Source organism: Astyanax mexicanus, chromosome 18, assembly GCF_023375975.1.
Source record: "Astyanax mexicanus isolate ESR-SI-001 chromosome 18, AstMex3_surface, whole genome shotgun sequence".
In the NCBI taxonomy this organism is placed as follows: domain Eukaryota; kingdom Metazoa; phylum Chordata; class Actinopteri; order Characiformes; family Acestrorhamphidae; genus Astyanax; species Astyanax mexicanus.
This window is the reverse complement of record NC_064425.1, coordinates 14,781,268-14,808,099: the sequence shown is the minus strand read 5'-3', so window position 1 is coordinate 14,808,099 and position 26,832 is coordinate 14,781,268. Positions and strand designations below refer to the sequence as shown.

At 35.2% G+C, this 26,832-nt stretch overlaps 1 protein-coding gene across 2 annotated transcripts in view; it reads right to left on the bottom strand.

Annotated features, from left to right (window-relative positions):
* dph1 (diphthamide biosynthesis 1) overlaps window positions 1-26,250 on the bottom strand; it is a 154,849-nt gene extending 128,599 nt beyond the window's left edge. Inside the window, exons 1-2 of one of the 2 annotated variants that reach the window (XM_022670549.2) lie at window positions 26,169-26,250; window positions 23,977-24,126 (exon numbers count right to left, since the gene is read on the bottom strand). In XM_022670549.2, coding sequence (XP_022526270.2) covers window positions 23,977-24,126; window positions 26,169-26,217 — 199 coding nt within the window. In that variant the 5' untranslated portion in view covers window positions 26,218-26,250. Of the gene's footprint in view, window positions 1-23,976; window positions 24,127-26,168 lie in introns of those variants that run through there. The other variant, XM_022670553.2, reaches the window with a different exon arrangement.
* Between the last annotated feature and the right edge of the window lie 582 nt (window positions 26,251-26,832).

Sequence of the window (26,832 nt, the reverse complement as noted above, 5' to 3'; positions counted from 1 at the left end):
CAGTTCAGCAGCACTGCAGTAACAAGGCTAAACCATCGCAAGGCTGGATAAATACTGCTACTGTTAAAACACACAGATCAAGCATAACATTATGACCTCCTGTTTGTTTCTACACCCATTAATGTTTTTTTTTTTTTTTGCTGTAACGCGTACACAGTAGGAGAACAATGTAGTAGGCCTGTATCTGTTTCTCTGTATATATTTATACACACACACATTATATATATATATATATATATATATATATATATATATATATATATATATATATATATATATATATATATATATATATATACACATACACATACACACACAGGGGTTGGACAATGAAACTGAAACACCTGTCATTTCAGTGTGGGAGGTTTCACTAAATTGGAGCAGCCTTTTTGCTCAAAATATTGCAGCTTTGCTCAAAATATTGCAATGCACTCAACATTATGGGTGACATAAGTTCAAAAGAGGACAAATTGTTGGTGCACGTCTTGCTGGTGCACGTCTTTGTGATGTATCAAGAGCCACGGTATCCAGGGTAATGTCAGCATACCACTAATAAGGACCAACCACATCCAACAGGATTAACTGTGGACGCAAGAGGAAGCTGTCTAAAAGGGATGTTCGGGTGCTAACCCGGATTGTATCCAAAAAACATAAAACCACGGCTGCCCAAATCACGTTCTGTTTCCACCAGAACTGTCCGTCGGGACAATAAATATTGTCGTCTAAAACCAGGTGTTTCAGTTTCATTGTCCAACCCCTGTATATATATACACACACACACACACACACACACACACACACACACACACACACACACAGTGCCTTGCTAAAGTATTCGGCCCCCCTGAACTTTTCAAACTTTTGCCACATTTCAGGCTTCAAACATAAAGAAATAAGTATCAGACCACTGAAAATCTATAGTCCCTTTCAGCTCAAACAAGGAGAAGACTGATCAGAGATGCAGCCAAGAGGCCCATGATCACTCTGGATGAACTGCAGAGATCTGCAGCTGAGGTGAGAGATTAGTTGTACACTGCACAAATCTGGCCTTTATGGAAAAGTTGCAAGAAGAAAGCCATTTCTCAAATATATCCAAGAGTAAGAAGAGTAAGATTTTTGCCCATCTAAGAATGCAGCTGTAATTGCAGCAAAAGGCGGCACTACAAAGTATTAACGCAAGGGGGGCAAATAATATTGCACGCCCCACTTTTCAGTTTTTTATAAAAAAAAAAAAAAGTTTAAAATATACAATAAATTTCATTCCACTTCATAATTGTGTCCCACTTGTTGTTAATTAAATAATTAAAATTTCATTTCTTTATGTTTGAAGCCTGAAATGTGGCAAAAGGTTGAAAAGTTCAAGGGGGACGAATACTTCCGCAAGGCCGCCTGCGAGCCAAGTGCGATTACTGTGTTCACACCTGCTCAATTGAACTGCACTAAGAGTACAAACAAACCAAATTCTGTTTGAAAGGATCAAACAGTGAAATAATCACTAAGACCACAGAAATCCCTACAGTTACACATCTTATAATCTCATAGCAGAAAAAAAGGAGACACAATAACACCTGGAACATTTCATCACTTGGTATACTCTGTGCCAAAACATGCAGGCTTGAAATGTATGAGTCTCTGTATAGCAACACTTTAAATGAAGTGTTAACCAAATATAACAAGAAACAAGGCTTCTGTTTTTGTTTAATTAAATTTTTTTGCATTCTGTATCGTCATACTCTCCCATCTTTTTTCCCCTAATTTTGGGTTGTATTATTTATTCAGAGCATGTAAACCCCACACTAAACCTCAATCATGTTCCCTTAAAACCATCTGGTTTCACATAAACGGTGACACCAGCTTAACACAAAATTAAGGCCCGGCTATTTTTAAACCTCCTTAAGGGAAAAATTAAAGCAGCTCTCAAAAAAAATGCTGACAACATCTGTCGTTAGGAGCTGAACAGACACGGGAAGAAGTGCACAGAGTTGGGAAATCAGTGCGAAACGAACATGAATAAGACAAAGACGAGTCAGCAGCACTTTTTACGGCCACTGTGAACGAGGAGGGAATTTGCAGTGCTGGCTCCATTAGTGCGCCCAGCAGCCAAGACTAATCAATAAATGATTCTTTAATTAGAAGACTGACTCCTGGCTGTGTTCATGCAAAATACATACTTAATTCAATAGCAGTAGTTTAGGAGAATGGTTTTTAAAAAAATATGCAATGAAATTACTGCTAGGAAAAGTCTGTGGAACATTCTGGTATAATAAAGGTTAAGGTTTGTGATGAGACAGGAAATGGTATTGCGTCCCATGACTTTTGCCCTTTTTAAAAATAATTGTATTTATCCCATTTTCCTTCAAATGGATACAGCCAATTACCCAACCAACTCATTACGACTCCCCCCATCACTAGTGATGCCCTAACATTCACCTCCGAAACATGTGAAGTCAGACTCCGCCTCTTTTTGAACTGCTGATTATGCAACAATACCGAGTAGCATCACGGCGCACTCAGAAGAAAGCGCATCAACTCGGATTCGATACATCAGCTCACAGATGGCTTGTGCTGATCGACATCACCCTGTGGAGTGATGTGGGGAGAGAGCATCATCTACCCACCCAGAGAGAGCAAGGCCAATTGTGCTATCTCAGAACTCCAGCAGCTGATGGCAAGCTACATGAACAGGATTCGAACCTTCAGTTTCCTGATCATGGTGGCAGCGCCTTAGTCCACTTGACCACGCAGAGCCTCGTGGAAGTTAATGTACGCTACACTGACCTGTGGGATGTATGTGGGAACTTTTCTAAAAGCATCCATTCTCTATTCACAAGGACAACTCAAGTAAGTAAGTAAGTAAGGATGAGTGTCATAACACATAATGCACTAACAAGCCTAAAGTCATGGGACAAGGAACTAGTATCTAAATAAGACAACACTGACCTACAGGATATGCATGTTGTTTCTGTTGCGTTAATTGTGGATGTGATTTCTGTCTGTTCACTCACACAAAATTCTTGACACTTTTATTCAAATCATTTTGATCACCCACTGAACACACTGTTCACTGTTCTGTGGGTTGTAATGCCTTCTGTGATGTATTTTTTGCAATATTCATGTGGCACTATGAATCAGGAGATTTTAAAGCTGATGTCCGTAAGTTTTGGGACTTGGGATTTAGAACCCCTTCTGGTAAAAACTGGTAACTGCATTGAGCATGCGGAATAATCATTTTAAACTGTTATCTCTTTAATTTAAACTCCATCACGTTCCATTTTGGCTTCGGAGCTTGCTTTACTCCTTCGTTTCTTTGGTTTTACTATGAGTGAACGAGCTACTGAGATCTGAGTTTCCCCTTCTGATGTCTCCACAGCTCCACCAACAGCTCGCATTCAATAAAATCCTCTTTCAGAGACTATACTTTCTTCAGAGTCTTCTCCAGCACATCCCAAAGATTCTCAATGAGGTTAAGGTCTGGACTCTGTGGTGAATTCTCAATCCATGTGTTAAAATGATGATCTCGTGCTCCCTGAATCACCATTTCAATATTCCAGCCCCATGAACCCTGACATTGTCATCTTGGAATATGAAGAAAAAATCCATTAATGGAATAACGTGGTCTATATTCAGTATATTCAGGTCGTCAGCTGACCTCATTCTTTCAGCACATACTGTTGCTGAACCTAAACCTGACCAACTGCAGCAACTCCGCATCATTTACTTACTTAAATTCAGGTGGAGACTTTTTTTTTGGCCAGGCAAAAAATGTCAACTCTGTTAGATATTCTTCCAATATAGAGTACAGCGTTTCACATACATCTGAATTGTGCAGTCTGGGCCATCAGGAAGACACTGAGAAGATATACTAAATGTGTTCTGTGATCTCAGTGACTCTGAGAGTGGCATGGTTGTCACTGCCAGATGGGCTGGTTTGAGTATTTCTAGAACTGCTAATCTCTTGGGATTTTCAGCACAACTGTGTACAGTGTTTCTCAGAATGGTGTAATAAAATGTAAAAAAAAAATCATGTGGTAAGCAGCTTGCTGACAGATTCCTTGTTGATGCGAGAGAGGTTAACAGAGAATGGCAAGACTGGCCAGATTTGACAGAAAGAAAAAAAAAAAAAAAAAAAAAAAAGATTATGATCAGGAAATCGCAGGTTCGAATCCTGGTCGTCTAGCTTGCCATCAGCTGCCGGAGTCCTGGAAGAGCACTATTAGCCTTGTTCTCTCTGGGTTGGTAGATGGCACTGTCTGCTCACATCACTCCAAAGCGTGATGTCCGCAGCACAAGGCGTCTGTGAGCTGATGTATCGGAACCAAGTCACTGCGCATTAGAGTCCGAATGCGCTGTGATGCTACTCGGCAATGCTGCAAAATTTCAGCAGTTTTAACTATGAACCCAAAGACACTCTAAGCACTACAAATGCGTGACGTTAAAGCACACGTGATGTAACGTCGGTACACATCTCTGGAAGAGCAGGCTATTGGCTAATTCAAATCACGGCTCATGCAATTGAAAAATCGTATCCATTTTTATTGCGATTTCAATAAAAAAAAAAAAAAATTAATTGTTTAACCCTTCCCCAGTCTCCCACATGGTAGCTCACTGGTAGCAGGTGGTGTTATCCACTGCACCACAGCTAACAAATAACAAACCACACCAACCACATCACAAATGGAAATAATGAGTATCTTTTAGTATCTACAAGTGCTCAGTTAGTGTATGTTAAACACCATTTATTCTGCCCGAGTATAAAGCAGTGCAGAGAACTCACTAAAAGCACGTTACTGGCATGATATTCATATGCATGTTGAGTGTGCGTAAACATCCGGCCATGACTGTATGTTGAATGACAAACAAGGAATTATTTATGAATTATAATAGTGTAATTGTGTCAGGCCCTCCTGCATACACACGCTCCCAATTCCCAAACATGTCACCAAAATAGTGCACAGAACATTCACAATATTTACAACAGCCCAACAGCTATTCAATAAAACATCATTAATCAACATTATTTAATTGAGTTTAAACAGCACGCCGTTTTGTTTTTTTCATACTCACATGCCCTTCCATGGGGCATGTAAGCATGGTCACGCATGGACGTCCCGCACTGTTGTCTTGGAAACAGGCCTGAAACTAGAGCTGCTCAGACATGTGCCACGCAGACTTTCAGCAAATGAGAAGCATAATTACAAACGCCAGGTGATTTTTATACTGAGCCGCCGTTTGCCTTAAAATACAACCAAAGTGGCTTACCGGTGTCACTGACGTGACACGACACGACCAATTAGCAGCCCTTTCCCTCCGGTTATAATGAAGCACATTCTGTGCCCATGACTCACACAGCGATTTGCACTTTTTAACAAAATGAACATTTAAAAATCGGGTTCGCGCTGTGAAAAGAGGAGACGAAATATGTGTCAGACAAATTAGGTCAAGAACAGGTCCTTTAAATCTATGAATACTGATTCAACCTCTTAAAAATAAAGATCAAGTTGTTCATTAAGTGATGTAGTGAAACTTTGCATCAGTTAAAAAAAAAAGGTAAGAGTCTTTAAACAACACTAAACAGACTGACACTGTAGTGATTTTGCTATAGTATGACCCAATAGTTGATTAGTCGATTAGTCAATTATTATTTCTGCCATGTTCTCCATCTAAAAACAATACAGCTGAACAGGAGATTTAAATATCTGGATGTTGTTTAAACGTGATAAGTACTGATATTTAGTTAGTAAATATGTAATCTGTTGTGTTCCGGCACTTTTGGAGACACAAACTGAGTTGAATTTAAACTGTTTGAATGAGCCATTTATCCATCTTACATTGCACTTCTGTCCCCAGCACTTTGAGAAATGCAGGACTCACAAATTAACGATTAGTCGATAATGAAATTTGTAGTCGACAAAATAGTCGACTAGTCCCAGGTAAGCTAAAGGACACTATGCTAACCTGTGGGATATGCGGGCGGGGTCTCTTGTTTTGAACATGATGCATACCTGGTCAGAACATATCTGGCACTGTCGGCAGAGGAATATTAATAAAAGCACTGTAGGGTGGAAATTAAGGACCTGAAGTAATATCGTGATATTTCAGGGAATTTTACAATGACAATATTTTTGGTGATACGCCCAAATACTGAAACATAATTTAATTACTTTAAGAATACATTACTGCCAACAAATAAATGTTAAACATGTATATAAAAGGATTTTTTGTAGTATAACAAATCTATTTTGTAAACATCAGTAAGTAACTAAGACTCAGAATTTGTATATAAATGTAACAAAATAATATTTCTGTAATGTAAAAAAAAAAGGTGTCCTTTCACTAAAATGCACTTTTTCTTGTTCTTTATAAAATGCAATAGGTCTCTTATCAGTGTTACATGCTTTGCCCAGTAATTCAGAGCTAAGGAACAAATGGTTAGAATTTGTCTATGGAACACCACCAATGAAGTACAATTGAGATAGGTAGGTGTATGTTTAAAATAGTTCTATTTACACTAGTTACTTTCTACACCTGGACTACCCACCTCTGTGTAGGGTTACATAGGTTTACATAGGATCTCCGGTGGATTTTGCGTTTTTAAGAGACTCTAAGACTAGGTCAGTGGCTGACCTGCACTTAGCGGGGCATTACACATGTTGTAAAGTAACATATGCACACACATTGCAAAGACTGTTAGTGTAAAAATGTCTTTTTTGTAAAACAATTCTAACTGTTGTTCATCTCATCCATGCCTCCTGGTGTTGCAGTGCTGTTAACCAACCAGAGGCGCTATGTTTGCATTTATAATTATTCATGCACATAATATGCAAACAAAAAAAAAACAAAACAATAAAAACAATATGATAAAAATTCAAGACTGCTTTTAAAACACCATGCCATTATCATCACAATATGGATTTTTTTTATTGTTCCATAAATTATAACTATATTAGTGTGTGTGATGCACAGTAAATTTGCCATTTGTTATATTAACACTAACAGAATTAAATTCTGATTTAACACTGGCAAATTTACTGTTTACAATATGGCACACACCTACTGCACAATTTTAGAAATGTTCAGAATTCCAGAATTCACATGAACATCGGTGCATGCCTACTGATATTGATTCTCAATATGTGTATAAAAAAAATAAAATAAAATAAAAAGTATATTTATCACAATATGACAAAATCATATTGCACAGCTCTTCTACTATCCCATGGCTTTTGGCATCTTAATGTATTATTATCCTTTTATTGTTTAATTTTATTGTTCTATATAATTGCTCAAGCTTGTGGCCAGATACAATTTTTTGCCCACAAGTCTCTGTAAAACAGTCTGTCCTGAATAATGTCACACATTAAATTCCACCAGGCTTTAATGAGCTAATTAACTGGAATTATTCCTTTTCTTAAGCCAAATACCCAACACAAACACACACACACAAAAACACACAGCTTCCAGATGACTTTGAGTTGAAACCTGTGACCCCTGGTCATAAGTGAACAAAGACACCATGACCTCTGGTCAGGAATCCATAGCCTGATTTGAATAAATCAGTGCAGGGGAATCCAAGCACACTAATATATATATATATATATATATATATATATATTTTTTTTTTTTTTTTTTTTTTTTTTTACACTACTCAGATTCTAAAAAAAATTATATGTTTCAGTTCACAAACAGGAAAATGCTTAAAGAAATATGTCACATATTCAACAGTCAGAAATAAGATAACAGTACAAAAGCCTGTGTTAGAGAATTCCAACACACACTGTTACAGCTGATAGAGAATGGTAGTAAATCAGCTCCACGGGAAGGACGGAGTGCTGAAATCACACCTGTAAGAAAGTGTGGTAGCAGTTATTTCCTGTACCTACCTGTACTTACCTCATAATACATATTTCTTCATTACAATTGACTGCAGTACATTTCACATTTTAGACTGGACAGTTATCATTTTTGCAACGTGCCACTGTTAAAATGAATGAATGAATGAATTAACATAGTATTTTAATTTCAGGGATTTAGAGTAAACTGTTGAGGAGTTAAACTGTTGCTTCATTTCCTGAGGATTAAAAGTAATTGGACAGCTGACTGATAAGCAGTTTCATGGCCAGGTGTGTTTCTTTCTCATTTTAAATGAACAAGATAAAGGACTGTTTCATGGATGGGGGATTAAATCTACTTGTACTTGTCTTGTACTATACAGCGTTTTGAATGTAGATTTATAATTAATGAAAAATACAGTCTACGATTAGTCTTAACGGTCAATAGAGATAAATCTCAATCGGAAGTAAAGGAGGACATCATCAGATTAAAAAAAGAAACCTATCAGACAGATAGGAAATATGTCTGTATAATCTGCAATGAATCTTTTAGATAAAATAAATAAATAAAGGCACTGGTGAGCTCAGCTACACCAAAAGGCTTTTTGAATAATTGTAACACCTAAATTCAAGAAATGCCTTAATGAATTTAAATACAGTGGTTTTGTGGCATTTTACTAATGCAAAATACTTATAATGCTCAAGAACTCAAAGGTCAGACCAGTTCCAGTTTGTTCCGGGGGTGGGCAATATGGCCGTAAAATAATATCACAATATTTCTTGGTGTTTTTGCGATAACAATACTTATGTATTATTATTTTGGCGATATGACAAAACACCGAATTAAAAAAGAAATATTTTGAAAATACACTACTGCAACAAAATTACAATTTATTTTATTATTTCCAAAAATATACGATATGATATGGCACACCCCTAACTGAGATATTGAAAAATACAAGACTTTTTTCAGATTTGTAACAGAAGTCAATGATCCAAAATGTCATGATACTAATAATGCACTCCAAATATCTCCATTTATCCAGGATTAAAGTAAAATGAATAATACTGGACAAAAGTAGTACACTACTAGTAGTAATAGGTCTATGGGCTATACAAAACAAGTTCATATGTTCATGAAGTTCTTTGCACAAGCTACTTCATGTTTAACTGCAATTAAAGCACAAAACCAATTCTTTGAAAGTACTTACATCTCCCTCATCTGCTGACTTGCCACAGACCCACCCTGATTTGACACAGATCCCTCCCACAGACAAAGTCTGCTGACTAATCCTGCTGTGTACTGTCTGAGGTTCTCAACCAAAATGAGTGAAATGGCAGAACTTTAGATGGGTGGGGCTCTGGTGGGGGGTTGAAGGATGAGGGATGGTGCCGGCGTGATTCTATGCAGATTTCCTTATTGTGACATTAGAATAAGGGAGGAGCCAAATGGCTCAATGAAGCATACGATTCCTGACACCATACTCTTTCAACTGATTCACAGAAAACAGATTGATGGATTTTTTTGCGGCACTGTGGATTTAAAGCTGTCAACAGTTCACTGACAGCAGTTCAATAAGATAGTGTATCTTAAAGGAAGCAAGTGTAATCCTTTACCCCCGCTAAAATATCAAAAACAAAGAAACAACTTTATATAAAATACAAAATGTAAAGCAGATGCATATGTAATTCATCCTGCAACCATGTAGTTAATTATGCAACAATGCAATTGCATTATAATGATTACATAACAGAAATCAAACGTATAGCACAACAGTAACAACTCATGACTTCAAAGTGTTCCACTGTACTATAGGTACCTGAAGAACAGTAATCGCAACTGACCTCCGCTAAAAAAACAACTGCATACCCTTCAGAGCTGAGAGATATACATACTGCATTGCACCATCAAAGATGAAGCTTTGAATTTAAATGATTTATATATTCACAACCTTACTTCTAAAAACAGTGTAAAGCAAAGTAACTAAAAATTGAAATAACAAAGAAAAAAATGAATTAAAATATCTAATACTTCTATGATGTATGAAATGAGACATTTTATAATTTTATGAAAAACAATAACTCATCCACAATTTATAGGCACAGTGTTTTGCAGATTGGTGCAACTCTGCCCATCTTTGCTTCAGCACCTATGCGACTACACACCCACACTACAGTACCCAGAAAGCGAACCGCTCCAGAAAACAAATCCACGCGTTTGGGGCGGGGCAGATTTTGGCGGCAGTTGAGGTCAAACTGGGTGGCAAAATTCATTTTTGTTAAAAAAAATAATCAAGTGTGTTAAGCCTTTAACATACACAGCCTTGGTTTAAAGTTGGGAGTCAAATTGGGGTCTTTAAAACTGTGAAAAAAAAAATCTTCACAAGTTGCAAAAATAATCTGATATTTCAAACAAAAGACAAAAACATTTTTCACTTGCAATATTTTTTTTAGGATCAATCTTTTGCAACACCACTTTTTCTTCGCATTTTGTGTTCTGTTTTGTGTTTCTTTTTAGCAATATTTTCCTCCAAGATTCACGTCATCAGCTGGAGCCACTGCCGCAGGCCTGCTGGTTCAACCAGCCATCCTGCTAACCAGGCTAAACAACAGTTATTTATAGTTTTAATAATTTAGTTTACATGCACCTAATTATTGAGTTATATAATAATGTTGTTTTCAGTTGTTAAATTAAGCACGAGGCTGAATTTGCCTTCTTTTTCACCAGCGTCTTATTCGGATTTCCGTTCCACCTTAAATACTTGCTGCAGTTACACAATTTTAACAGTGAAATGCCCCATTAAAACACAATGCTGTGCAAATGCTCTGAATATGCACTGTATCGTATATCTGACATTTAAATTTTTCACCTTATTATTATTATTATTATTATTATTATTATTGTAATCATTAATATAGTATGGATTTATATGGACAACTTTATATGGACACACTGCACATGTGTATCTAGACTATATATATATATATATATATATATATATATATATATATATATATATATATATATATATATATATATATATATATATATATATTCTTCTGTATCTGTATATACGTTCCTGAAACAGTCTAATTCCCCCAGGGAGATTAATAATTTTTTTTTTTTTTTTAATGTTACGTTCAAATTTATCCTCGTGCTCAATTTAACAACTAAAAACAACTTTATTATATAACTCAATAATTAGGTGTATGTAAAATAAATTATTAGCATTAACTTATGAACTATAAATAGCTGTTGTTTATCCTGGTTAGCAGGAAGGCCAGTTGAACTGGTGGTCCTGCAGCAGAGGCTCCAGCTGATGACGTGAATCCTCTAATAACCCGCCTTTCCATCTTGGCCACGCCCCTCTCCTCTCCCCATTGCCCTCACATCAAAGTGCAAAATGCAAAAAAAAAAAAAAAAAAAAAAAAAAGTGGTGTTGCAAATTAGGGGTGGGCAATAGTATATCGTATACAATATATCATGACAGAAATATCATGATATTAAAAATCCATATTGTGATAATATGGATGTTCTGTCTTAAAAGTAGCCTATTATATTATTTACTGTGAAGCTTTAGGTGTATTTATTGTATAATTGTTTAGTTTGCAGTTTATATGCATGCACTAAATATTCTGCAATATTTTTTGCTGCATTATATTATTTTATGCTATATTATTTATTTTGCCAAATTATGATTATACTGTGGTACTATTATACTATATTCCTGAAATTAATGAATTATTTTTCTTTATAGATTCTTATATCTCCAAGTATATCTTCATCGCAAAAATAACTTGAAATATCGTGATATTATTTTAGAGACATATCGCTCACCCCTATTGCAAATGATTCATCTTTAAAAAAATATTGCAAGTTAAAAAATGTAACAACTTAAGTTTTCTTCTTTGTTTGAAGTATCTGACTATTTTTGCAACTTGTGAAGATTTTGTTTTTCGTGACATTATTTTCTCAGCAGCATTAAAGATCCCAATCTGACTTCATAAAAGTTGTGCCACTCACCCATAAGTGCTAAGAAATGAGGGAAGAGAATAAGCTGTAGGTGTGTGAGGGGTGGGAGATGGCTGCGTGTGGGAGTGATCTTAAAAAGGGGGCAAGAGAAAGAGAGGCAGAATAGAGAGAGAGAGAATATTTGGTCTCTCTTTCTCTCTCTCTTTCTTTCTCTCTCTGATAAAAGGTTAAAGAATTGCCCTCCTCCAGTCTGGACACACACAGACAGGTCATTACTTGGGGAAAGGGCGAGTTTATTAACAGTAAAAGGTTACTCAGCTCAGCACAGCTGACAAATCACTCTATCCATCCATCCGTGGACTCGGGGGGTGATGAGGAGGACAGGCCCTGCTCCCGCACTAAGCAGCCGCACAATCGCCGGCCCTGGATTCAGAAATGCCATAAGAACGAGGAGAAATGCCAAAATGCCAGCCAGCGCACTGACAAGCAGAGAGAACAGAGGAGTGAGAGCGTGGACGAGTCTGCACATACACACACACACGCACGCAGACGCTTAGCGTGCTTAGTCCTGGTGTAACTAGCAGCAGCACACACGGACAAAAGAACAAAATGTTACTGCCCATCAAACTGGCAGATAGACTCCAGGAGCATGGCTGGAGCTCTGTACACCGTGATGGCAGGATGGGTTTCAAAGCTACATTCATACCTGCTTCACCACAAAGCACAGCCAACCTCCACACCGAGACTTCCCACACTGCACCGAGTGAAGCACAATGACCAATCAGCTGCAGAAACAAAACCCTTTCAACACGTTCACAGAAAATGAGCTGCAGCGCTATACAGCCTTTCAAATGAGGGATAAAAAGTGGAGGAATGATTTAACTTTTCCTGTACTAATGCTGAGCTTCACACTGCGGCTAATATACAGTGCTCATTCAAACTATTATGAGCTATTACTAGTTATGAATGGAATCATGATTCTTATAATTTGTTTTTGCAGACTGCAAAAAAAAATCCATAGTCAAACTTTAGGGGAAAAAAAAATAATAATTATAAACTTATTTTAAGCAAAAAAAAAAAAAAAAAACTAAGTAAGTTAACTATTTCTTAGTAAGAATTCTCAAACTAAGCAAATTCTCAAAATATTTGCTCTAAGACTTCAATCAAGTACAAATCCCTGATTTTAGATCTTCAATTTGGACACACGCTGCAGAATAACTTCACTAATGAATGACTGTTTTGCTTATTTTGAGCCAAATTACTTAAAAAATACTTAAAATAGACTGATTAAGGTTGCTGTTCCTAAAAAAGCAAAACAATCTTACACTTACAATGCTTGGTAAGAAAACGACATGAGACATGATTTCACTTGCTTAGATGTATTTTTTTATGGTTTTTACAGTGACTTTCACATATCAGGGATGCACCAAAATGAAATTTTTTGATCGATGCTAAAACAAGTTTCCCCAAGTCTCCCCTATTTTTTTTGTTGTTTTCATATATATCACATAATATATATATCATATTATTCACTTCAACACTGATGATTCTATTTGTAAATTAAATATATTCTTTAAAAAAAAGAATAAAAGGGAAAAATATCTAAGAGAAAATGTTTATAAGCACAGCACTGTACAACAATATGCAAAAGTATTAACTTTCCAAAACAGAAAATAACAATAACTTTAAATCCTAATTCATTAAAAAATATTTCATTCCAATATCACTTTGGGTGCATTTCTATTGGTCAGTTTATCAGTGCTTTCTGACACATAAAACGGCCAACTGTCAGATCCGCATTAAGTCTAAAAAAGCGATTTTGCACAACAATGGCAATATATTTTATATATTCTTCAAGGTTAATTTGTTCATCAGTCTTTTTGGTGAAGGCAATGATCTATCATTATTTATATAATGTGTTTTAAAATGTCACTGGTTAGCAAATCTACCAATAAATTGATGCATCCTTAAGACGGGAACAGATTGTACCTCCTAATGCAAAATACTTAAGTCTCGAAAGTCTTAAAAAAAAAAAAAAAAAAAAAAAGAGATAGTTAACCTTTAAAAAGGAATTCTTGTGTTTTAGGCATCAGGCATTAGCATCGATATCTCAATGTTTGATTCAATAGACTGGAAACCTTGGCCAATTAAGCCATTTTTAATGGATCAGGTATCAGCATTTTAAAGTCTAATCTAGCAGACTAGACTTCTGAAAACACAAACAAAAAAGACAGAGACATTTGGTTGGTGTGTGTGTGTGTGTGTGTGTGTGTGTGTGTGTGTTAAAGACTGTATAGAGACTCTGGAGTGTTCCCCCTCATTCACACTGGCTTCATTTGGTCTGTCAGTTCTTATTCAAGACATTTTAAAGACAAATGAAAACATTAGAACATTGATATTTGCTGCAGAGCGGGATGTCCGATCTCATTCTCCCAGAGCCAGTGTGGTGATGTGTTTTCATTCCAGCAAAGCAGGAGTACGGTGATCAACTGCCCTTTGAGGATAAGACTGGACTCCTCTGTTGAGGAACGTTAGCTACAAGAGCAGAACGGAATTACGTTCTTTACATTAGATTCACATTCTGTATCGACTGCATTTCAAATCCAAATAATAATATAAAAACAAACTTGATATCGGTCAATGGTCGTAACATCTAACCTGACAGGCTCACCAGCACATACGTGACGCATCTGCTTCACCTGAGCTTCATAACCATGTTAACCCTTCAATAAGTGGTAAGAGCAGGCATATGCTGTGTTTAAAGGTTAGTTATGCAGTTATTTCAGGTAGGAAATCCTAAGTGAAAAGCCCCTTCCCCTTCAGTCAGACTTTCTACCCCCGAAAGTCAGGAAAACTTCACCAACCCCAAGTTCAGAATCTATCACTGCTATAATACAAACAGTGCTGTCCAACTTTTATCTGTGGGCATCTGTTTTCATGGTGTTTGGATACGGAGAGGAATTAGTGCAAAATTAAAAACCAAACACTACAGTGAGAAAAAAAAAGTAAATGCAATGCACAAAAAAAATGCTTTTCTGTCAGTAACTTATAAAAAATCTTTGCCAAAATGAAACACAAAACCACTGTTATATTACATTTCACTGCACTTTATTGAAAAACAACACAAGGCGCTTCCACTTAATGAGTTTTTGTGACTGGTGCCTCAGCCCTGCCCCAAATTTAGTAGTGGGATCTGATTGGATAGTAATTACAAATTTTTTTTTCGGCACAAATACCGCGCTGCTCCTAGACGAAATGCAATCCTGTGCATTGTGATCAATCTCATAAGGCATTTCTGTTTGAAGTACCTAGTGGTGAAAAGAAATACAGCTGTGCCTTGATTATATTTCAATGTGTATTTTATTTAATTCTGACACAAATTTAGTGTTTAATTTTCGAACAAAAAATTAATTCTTGTGTATTGTTTTTCAATAAAGAGATCAAGTGCAGTGACATGTAATGTAATGGTGGTTTTGTACTTTTGGCATAAATTCTGCAAGTTACTGTGGAAAAGCAATGCATTTTGTCCATTGTATTTGCATTTTTCCACTGTAATGCTTTCTTTTTTAATCTTGCAGTAATTCCTCTCCATTTTTGGATCCGCAAAATACCGAATAATGAATGCATGGTTATCAACTGGTATTGCTTATAACACTAACCTGGAACTACGTAAACAGTGATAAACTAGGGCATAAACAACGGGACATGTTTTATAGCTTAAAATACCGTTTAAAAGAATGTTGGAATATTGAGTTAGCATAACCAGCTACTTTATGATCAGTGCCCACAGCAGTAGGCTACTTCAAACTGTAACAGTTTCAACATACAGTTTAAATACAACATGATCATAAAACTTTATATATATATATATATATATATATATATATATATTATATATATATATATAATGACAGTAAATTCTCACACAAAATTAGAAGAAAAAAGCTTTTACAAGTGTGAGTGACAAAATATTTCAGAGTGCTATGATAGGGGCGTTAGCATAGAATTAGTTCGAATAGAGTTTTATAGTTCTCTTGTTATTCCACTTGTTTACTCTGACTCAGAGCTAAACCAAAATAGTCTTGGCTATTAATTAAGGAGGTCCTGGGTTCACTGAAGCCCCTTAGACATGTTTTGACACTTACATTATGCAGTTTACAGCCAGCTAAATCAAGCCTAAAATACAGGACCTGGGTGTCATCTTGCCTCCCCCCCCCATCTTTAAAATCACATGTCTGGTGTCATTTAAACTGCAAGAACGGTGTGAACATGAACCTATTTTTACACACACAGCTAAATTTACATTTACAGCAACAGACAGACACTTTCATTCATCGAGAATTAGAGCTGGTACATTATAGTTGCAGAAGGAAGAAATCTTTCAATAGGGCTGACATTGATATGATATGAATTAGGGAAACTTGCCATGATTGGGTAACAAATGTTACATATTTTGCTATACCAGCTGCTTATAACATAAATAATATAAAGTGTGGATATATTCATAAGCAAAAAACAGTTGAATACAGTACCGAAAGGGCTCTACTAGGTCTGTCGTGATAATTATGTTATGTTATTATAATCGACTTATCGTGCGCTAATTTTTAAACTACAGATGACAAAGAAATGGTTCAAAACTAGGTTTACCTTTTAAAAAATGTTCACTCCATCGCCTGCTACATCCTAAAGGATTTACCACCATACAGCTCAGTCAAAAGGCAAGGGGCAAGTTTAAGTTTATTGTTAATACGATGGACCCAAGGTATGTTTTACCTTCACGTAGCTTTTTTTTAGCAGTAAAGCAGTGCCACAACTCAGTGAAACCAAGATTAAAGTGGGAGAAGCTCTGATTAATGCGATACACTAGAATTTTTGTGTGACTCCTGGACCCAGTCGTATATTTAATATTTAAGGTTCTGTATGTTTAATATTTAAGGTTATATTTTGCAAATGTAGAAAAAACGCAATATGGTTAAAAAGTCTGTTTTATTTTAAGGTTACGTTTTAAAGATCAACACAAAATGACATATTTAATTTTGCAAAAAAATTTGATACAGTAAGGAACCTAGAAATATTGTTTTAAATAAATGTTCTGTTTGTCATTTCATCTTCTCAATCACATAATTTAAACAACATTTATACACCAATTAAATCGACATTTTTTTCTGGAATCGAAAATCATTTCTGAATCTAATTGTGACCCAAAAAATGGCCATTATTTTTTATGTTCATATCACCTTATGACTCTCAACCTTGTGTCTACGCGAAGATATTCACACACTGACAGAAGCTGGAACTTGGGTTTAAATAACGCACTAAACGAGTCAGAGAAGAAACTTTGAAGGAGAACATATTATTGTTTTACACAAAACGCTGCAGTTTATTTCTAGCTAAATATATGCTTTATCCCACCGTTTTGAAAGTCACATTAAAACTGTAATTTACATTACATTACATTACATTACATTTGGCAGATGCTTTTGTCCAAAGCAACTTACAATAGTACAAAAATAATAGAAGTTAAAGGTAAAAAAATAGGGCTTAAAGGAGGTCGAAGGGAAATAATAGTATAGAGGAGTGAAGGAGGGGAAGAAGGAAATGAGGTTAGAAGTTAGTATGTTAGTGGTGTTAAGAGAGTAAGTGCTCTTTGAAGAGCTCTGTCGTAATTTGAATTAACTGAATTAATCATGAAAATCGCCCCACATTACCCAGTCCTGTTTCAGCTGGTGTCATAAGTGGGCAAAAATCTGTTTTTCTCAACAAAATTGATTTTTTTTTTTTTTTTTAAGCTTTTCACACGATCTCATTAAGATGACCTACTGTATATCCGACATCTGTCTGACCTGTTCATGCTCTTAAACTGACCCGCTCGCACAGAAGAGCACTCCTTCAAATAAAGTTTCGGTTTCATATCTGTCCGCATCACAGGGGCTGTCAAAAAACCTGCCAGATTGGAAATCTATCAGAATTTAACAGCATGTTTGAACGTTAAATAAAAGGACATAATTAAAACGATCATTAAATCATTTTCCAGTAGTAGTATGTCATGATTAGTCCATTTTTTGCCTCTAACAGAAATGTAGTGCTGGATTGCTGCAGACTTCAATTGCAGTAAGCGGTGCTTTTCAGTCTGAGTAGCACACAGTTATGTTCGATTTCCATCTCTCCAGATTGACTCCAACACATACTAGATTGTGTAATTAAAATAAACATTCCGCTATTTTTGACCTGGTTTCTATTAGTCATTGCATTAGTCTGCGACACACATTGACCGAAGTCTCAAAGCAGGAGAAAACAAGATATACAAATTCAACAAACAGATGAAAAATGAATAGAAAACTGGCTTTTTAGAAAATGATTGCGAGAGAGAGAAAGAGAAAGGTAAAGTGGTGTGGAGTCGATACGGTGCTTTTTGCCCTGTGTATCCAGAGACAGAAGAGGCTTTCTGCTGAAATTTAACACGACAAAAGACCAGAGTATACACCCTGGAGAGAAGTCCGAAAGGACCAGGAACTCACCACTCACCACCTGTGAACATATTCACCAGATAAAACACCTATCTGGTCTCAGTCACATCTATAAATCCCTTAAGACACCTGCCTGGACCATTTCTACACCATGGTATATGGTAAAATGGACTTGACTTAGAATGCATTAAATATGTGGCAACCAAAAATATACTTTCTGTGTTTAGCCAAATAAGGGATAAGACTGAATCATTTGTACTGCACAAAAACTAATTTATTTAAAGTCATATTACACTTGATTTAATGTTTTTTTTGTTTTTTATTGTAAGGAAATGTATAATTAGAACAGCACTACTGAGGCATATTTATGACTAAACTTACATTGTATTACTTGTATGAGATAAACGTATCCACCCCCTGGCATTCCTTTTCACTAGTGAAAGTTGGCAGTCCTACTTCTGAGAATTCATGTTAACAATAGCTTAGGTAAATTTATGATTAGAGCAGCACTGCTGAGGTAAATTAGTTATTAGACCAAAGCTGTTGAGGTAAATTTCTGATCAGAACAGCATTACTGAAGTAAATGCATGATTAGAACAGCACTGCTGAGGTAAATTCATGATAAGAACAGCACTGCTGAGGTAAATAAACGATTAGAACAGCATTGTGGAAGTAAATGCATGATCAGAACAGAACTGCTGATATAAATTCATGATTAGCACAGAACTGCTGAAGTAAATTCATGGGTAAATGTATTATTAGAACAGTACTGCTGAGGTAAATGAATGATTAGAATAGCACTGCTAAAGTAAATTCATAATTAAAACAGCACTGCTGAGGTAAATGAATGATTAGAACCACACTATAGAAGTAAATTCATGATCAGAACAGCACTGCTGAAGTAAATTAATGAATAAAACAGAACTGCTTAGGAAAATTCATGTTCAGAACAGAACTGCTGAGGTAAATTCATGATCAGAACAGCCCTGATGAAGTAAATTCATGATTAGAACAGTATTGCTGAAGTTAATTCAGGATCAGAACAGCACTGTTGAAGTAAATAAAATACTAGAACAGCACTGCTGAGGTAAATCCATGATTACAACAGCACTGCTGATGTAAATAAATGATTAGAACATAATTAATGAAGTCAATTCATGATCAGAACAGCACTGCTCAGGTAAATTCATTATTGAAACAGCACTGCTGATGTAAATTAAGCATTAGAACAGTACTGCTGAGGTAAATAAATGATTAGAACAGAATTATTGAAGTAAATTCATGATTAGAACTGAAGTAAACTCGGAACATGTACTGTGCTTTGTTGGTATGTCTGCTAGGATATTAGAAAGTGCAATGAATATTATTAAATCCCAGATTTGTAATTTTTACAATGGTGAAACATTGGTTAATATAATGAAAGCCTGTGAACAGCTTTGCCTTCAGCCAAATGTTTCATTTTGTTCAATTTCAGCCCAAAAAAATAATTCATCATTCCTACAGCCCTAGATTTTAGACTTTTTAGACATTTTCCAGCATTTTAAATTCAGGTCTACTGCCTCCTACTATTCACTGCACTCTTTAACAGCATCTACCTCTCTCTTAATACGTGTGACTGCATATAATGGTGACTAGAGGCTGCTCACTGTCACCTGTACAAGAATGATGAGAACTCCTGCTGGGCTCCAGGCCTCCTGCGCGCATCACAGAAAGTGACGCAAAACTGAAATGAGGGAGGATGGCAGTCATGCTTATGTAGACATGTGATGGAATAATGAAGTGATAGATCAGTGCTGAAACCACTTCTCACTTCACGTAATGAAAACTACAGTTATGAAAGTTTTACATTTATACCTCTAGCCAGGCAAGACTCGACACCAGTTAATGAAGCTGAAACAGTGGGAAGGAGAGGTGTAAGATATGAAAATGACAAATAGACACTGAAATAACAATTCATGAAAGTTCATAAAGAAGTTGTGCCTGGGTGTCTGTCTTCTGACAAATTATATCAGTAACTCGTAGAACGTCTTAAACCCTCCTATTAGGTTCATTTGTCAGGAACTGCAATGGTGTTCCGGGGATAATTTGTGCCAGTGCATGTTTGATTATCCAAAATATGTCCGAAACCCAAATAAAAAAAATCCTTATAAGCAGTGTAAGTATTTTTTACTAACTCCATTTCTAAATATTCTATTAATATTTAGTGCAATAGTGTTCCTTACCTCTAACAGGTAGTGGTTCAATTAGGATAATTCACTTGTTTTTCATTTTTAAAAAATGCAAGTTTAAACTTATTTGTAATGTTTCACTACTTTATTACTTTTAAAAGACCAACATATAAAACAATAGTTTTACATAACATTAAAATATATCATTGCAATTTTATTTTAGTTTTAGTTTTTGCAGGGGGTGAGTAAAAATGTGAGATGAACAATTTTCATATTATATGTTGATTACACTAATTAAAGCAAGCAGAGGTTTCATATTGAAAAAAAATACTTTTAACAATTTTCCTAGATCTTCAAACTTCAAATCGGGTCAATTTGACCCGGAACATAACAGGAGGGATAAACACATATTAAAATACACAAGTTTCAGAAATGGACACTTGAAACATGTTTTTCTGAAGTCATCTAGACTATGAAAACAACAAAAAAATATATACTTATAATTATTAGGTGCTCTTATCTTGGATTCCGTTAACTTGCTTCTGATGAACTTATCCTATACAACAGAGAAAACTCTTGGTCTTCCTTTTCATGGGCCAGTCCTGATGAGTGCCAGTTTTATCATCATAACTTTTTTCATGGTCTTTTTGACTGCACTTAAGGGTACTTTCAAAGTTCTTGATTTTTTTTTTTTTATAAGTATTTTTTCTTTACTTGAGTTGAGTAGTTTTTGCCATAATATGGATTAAAACATTACCATCATTACTATCATACATTACTATATAACCATAGTTTTAATATGACTGGTTGTGGTTTGCACTTATTGTTTGCACTATATAAGACCTAGAAATGTTTTATTTTTATTTTTTATTCTTATTTCTATTTCTTATAAAATCAATATGTGAGAGAAACCAGTCTGTTAAGTTTGCGTTATATGATTTTGTCAAATAAAACTCTAGTTTTCAAGCCATTTTTCATTTTTGACGTTTTTCTTTAAAATTTTATTTTTAAATCTCGACTCATTTTCGTGAACCCAGTATTGTGTCTCGTCTCGTGATATTAGTGTCTCGTCACACCCCTTTAAACTAGTCATCAAGAAGAAATTCAAGCCTACCAAGATAATCTTTAAACTAAGATCTATTATTGGACTAAACCAAACACCTCAGTACCTGTTTGTTAGCCTTTGTCGTTTCTGTATGCATGCTTAAAATTGTGTAAATGAAGCCATAACTCTATCAACTCATAACTATAGCTTGTACTATACACTTTAAATTGTCTGGTCATAATAAGATAATAAGGCAGGTTTAGATTTAGATGTACAGTTTGTTTACTAGGATTAAATTTAAGCTTGTTTTGGAAAATTTAGCACAGTTTGGACACCTGCCCAGCCTAATTTTCTCCTGAAATCAAGGGGATTAAGAGGAAATGCGTCCAGTCTTAGCTGCAGTGAGAGCCTCTACTCCTCTGGGAAGGCTTTACGCTATATATTGGAACATTTCTGTGATATGATTGCGTTCAGTTACAAGAGCACTAGTGAGGCAAGGCTCTGATGTGGGATGATTAGTTCTGGATCTTCGCCACACTGCAACTCATCTCAAAAGATAGTGGATGATGGAGTGCCATCCCTTTAAAGACACGACACCACTGCTTCACAGCTCAGTGCTGGCGGGGGGCATTACATTTCTCTATCAGGTTCAGGTGCCTGGCATGGTGACCTTATACTCTACTGGTTTGATGTAGGAATAAACCAAAATGAAAATAAAGTTTAAATGAAACTAAAACTGAACATCTGGCAAAAAGTTTACATTTATTGTGCACCTTTTCATCATTGAATAAATTAATCCCTTAACAGGCCAGGAATTGTCAATTGTCTGCCTGACATTACACCACTAAATTTTGACAATGTCTATTCAAACATTAAATAAAACACTTTTTATGTTTGATAAGGAAAATAATTGAAAAGCTTAGTTGAAATTGTAATAGAAAGTATAGAAAAACAGTCAAGTTAATCTAAAATATAATTAATAAAATCATAAAATTGACTCTTTTCTGAACTTTATTTTGAAATCAAGACAAAGCCTGAATACAAAGCAAACAGTTAATATTCTCCAAACCTTTTAGATACATTATGGTTGTCTAGTTTTTAAACCTGCAGAATTTGGGTTAATTCTGGAATTTTCCAGGTCAGTATTAATAATCTTTTCACTTATCCAAACAAAAAAAGTGTTTCTATTACCATTTTCTGACTCTGGATATTTGGGGCACCCCTAGTTTAATGAATCTACAATTATCCATTACACCATTAATTACCATTAATACTTGATTCATTACACCACTGATTAGAAAGAAGATTTTAAGCCAAGCCCTTTCATCCAATATCCAATTATGGTAGCATAGAAGGATGAATTCGAATACAAATAAAGCTAAACTTTCTGCTCCAATTCAGTCAAATGCTGTGCAGCTGATAAGGCGTAACATAAACCAAACACATACCATAATAACTCGATATAATACAACATATATTGTGCATATTCTTAATGTTAATAACTAAAAATTACAGTGATCAAAAATAAATAGATCAATATCATACCAAACAACAGAACTTACCCAATCTAACCAGCACAGTGCAATCTATCGGTTACAAAATAGCTGATTTTGCTAAAATATACATTTTTGTTATACTCTATAAACTACAGACAACATTAATATTGTCATTTAGAGAATTTATTTGTAGAAAAGAAAAAAAATGGCTGAAATATTTCAGACCTCAAATAAAGCAAAGAAAACAAGTTCATATTCATAAAGTTTTAAGAATTCAGAAATCAACATTTGGTGGAATAACCCTGTTTTTTAGTCACAGTTTTCATCTATCTTGGCCTGTTCTCCTCCACCAGTCTTACATACTGCCTTTGGATAAATTAATGTCACTCCTGGTGCAAAAATTCAAGGAGTTTCTCTTCCTCTTGATTATGTTCCTGAGTTTTGAATTTGGTAAAATCAAAGAAACTCATCATTTTTAATTGATAATAACAGGAGGGCTAAATGGTAGATTTAGTCACCTGACCTTAACAAAATTAAGCAGACAGAAAAACCTTCAAACAAGCAGTAATAGCGACTAAGAAAGTGATCACACTTAAATCTATAAAACAGTCTCATATTACCTGGCTACATACATTGCTACAATGCAAAGCAATCATCTTCCCTAATTACTCCCATGTGGTGGCTGCCCACACCGTATAGATCTAGACCACTATAGCTGTGGCTCCAAGCTTTTCAACACTATAGATCTACAAACCTGTTTAACACCACTTGAGTATGAATGTGTAATTTGAGCCTCCTGTATATATTGCTGTATAATAGGAGCTCAATGCTTCTGCTGTAAACATTTAAACCTAACCATTTATAGAGAATGGCCTTTTATGTAAGGTATATTCCTCCTCATTACTACACTAGGACTTTGCTTGTTAGTAAAAAATGTTAAAAAAGTGAGTTTATGCAAACGCTTGATGTACAATTCCAAAAGCTAGAATTTATCTCACCTCGTTTGGCTTTTGCTTGTCTCACACGCCACACGGTTTTGTGTATCTCAAAGTTGTAGTTGGCAGGCAGGACACTGATAGCATCTTGAAGTTCTGGGTCTTTGAGGATTTCTTCAGGAATCTGATTGGCAACCCTCCTTACACTCCGCACTAATCCAGAAAAAAACAGAAACAGGCTACAGTCAGACTACAGATACAATATACAGGCTTTCAGTATTATAGTTGTACGATAATACATATTACAGCACACATTTCACTGTAGTGGGCATTTTGTATTGTGGCAGATTCTGCTTTGTGATTTTTACTTCATAATCCTTTTTAACAGGATTTTTCACACTCTCTAACCAAAATCTGTAGTGAAATGTACAGTTGGATCAGTGTACTTTAAGCACTGATGATATCCTTGATATGCTTATTAAAGCATATTGTTGATATAATAAGAAACAGTTCAAGAATAAATATTATTTTAGGAATTAAAAAAAAAACATTTTCACAATTCTCAATATTCATTTTAATATTTGATACACAGCTCAAATAGCAAAAATAATGCTACCCAAATATGACATTACAGAATTAGTACAATCTATCTCAATTCAAAAAAATATTTTGCCAAACCTAATTGCAGAGCATTTAGCTCAAGCCTACCCTGTTTAAAAGTTTTTATTATTTGCTTTTGCTCAACCCTCAAATAATAATAAGAAAAAAAAACAAAAAACTGCAATGGTGTTGCAGGTTTATTTATTTATCTTCCATAATCCTAGAGACGTAGTTTAGTAGATCTATCAATATGTGGTATGGTTAAAAATACAGTCAGAAGTTTGGAAACAGCTCAAATTCAGTGCATTAAAGGGTTACAGTAAAGTCAACCAAACTATAAAAAAAATATGAAATCATTTAGTAAACAGAAGCTTTGAACAAAGCAGAATATGTTTTATGTTTTAGATTCTTTTTAGATTTAGAAGTAGCACCTCCTGCTTAGATAGATACAGCTTTGCACATATGCATAGATATATATATATATATATATATATTTTTTTTTTTATCAGTCAGCTTTATGAGGTAAAGTTAACTTGTCAAGAGTTAATGACTTGAATTTTTACCCTCTTAATGTGTTTGAGAGAATCATTTGTAAAGTTGTGAAGAGGCAGAGTTTGTATATAGTGAATAACTCTATTTAGGTAACAATTTAACCCATGCTACGACAAGAACTACTCAAATAAGTAAAGTTGAAAGATAAAATTACTTTAAGAAATGAAGGTTAGCCAGGCCGAAAATTACTTTTTTAAGAACTTAGAAAGTTTTCTAAAATGCAGTCACAAAAACCATCAAAAATGTTATGATGGAACTGGCTCTCATTTGGAATGCCCCAGGAGAGGAAGAGAAAGTTTTACCTCTGTTTCACAGGATAAGTTAATCAGAGTTACCAGCATCAGAAACCACATGTTAACAGCATCCCAGGCAAGAGCCAATTAAATGCATCACACAGAGTATTTTGGGTTGTTTAACAAATTTCCCCTTGTCTGAATCACGTTAGTATTAATTAATTTACTATGTAGGAAAAAAAATAAAAATATTGCCTGAGAAGAACAATTGGCCTGTTTTTTTTTTTTTTTTTTCAATTCAAGTCATTCCTTAGGTAAGAATAGAATACTATAATCTAGTTTGACATGTAGACAGTATATAAATACTGAACTTACAGCTGCTACAAGCTCTAGAGAGATTTATACAGTAATATATAGTATTGGTTTGGCTCTGTAGTTCTAAACGTGCTCAACACTTCTGGGGAAAACATAGCTGCACTTTTAGCTACCAAACAAATAAAAAAACTCTTCAGAGTCAACATGGCAAACGTGTGCACTGTTGTAACCTACAGAAAATGAGCATTATTGTGCTGCATTTATATGAAACAACGTTAACAGTTCCAGGGAAACAGCGAGGCGCTTCAAAAACATCATTAACAAACCATTCACGAACTTATTAGCTACTAAAAGCTACATATTGTGTTTGTTTTTATCACTAAACGACTAAAGACAGCTGATCACGTTTCCATCCTCTCTTTAGTCACAGCTAAATATGACCGAGCCCAGCGCTAACGCCGCTCTGCAGACTCAATAACACACAGTAAACAGTAACAAAGCTCTCCGCTTAAACACGCTGTCCCTCAATATCAATAAAACACGCGTTATTTTTACCTGCGGGCTTTTTATTCACAACTTCCACCTCTCCAGTGGGCGCCGCCATCTTTCCGCAAACAACTGCACGTGGGGGAAGAAAGGCATCACCAATTGAGCACAGAGCGCATGCTCAGTGAGCGCCCAGAACATCGATTATATCTAGTACTGCAACTAAACCAATGCCTGTATATCACATTCAGACCATGAATTTTCTTTATTTTTAAACGTTTTATTGCACTTAACACTATCTGTGAGCTGTTGTCTATCAGAATAGACAATGAACCAGCCAATGAACAAGTCTATAAACCAATGAAACAGTAGCTTGGCATTGCTCACTGCATTGGAACAGTAGTACATGAGCCATTGAGGCAAATAAAAGCTATTTTTTACTAATTTAATGTGATTTAGAACACCTTTTAATCATGTTTTTACTGTTTAGGAATGGTTATGAAATAAAAATAATTAGCACAGGTTTTTCTGAGCATCACAAACATTAAACAGCTTCCTTACATTATTTCTCAATCGTATTATTATCTTTAATTCAGATCTAAAAGGGATATAAAGTCATGAGCTGAAAAGTATGTACATTATAGATTGATATTTTTATCTCTTAGAGAAAAGCTTGTTCTGTTTACTTCCTTATAACTTTTGTATTTATAATAAAATTAGAACAGTACAAAAA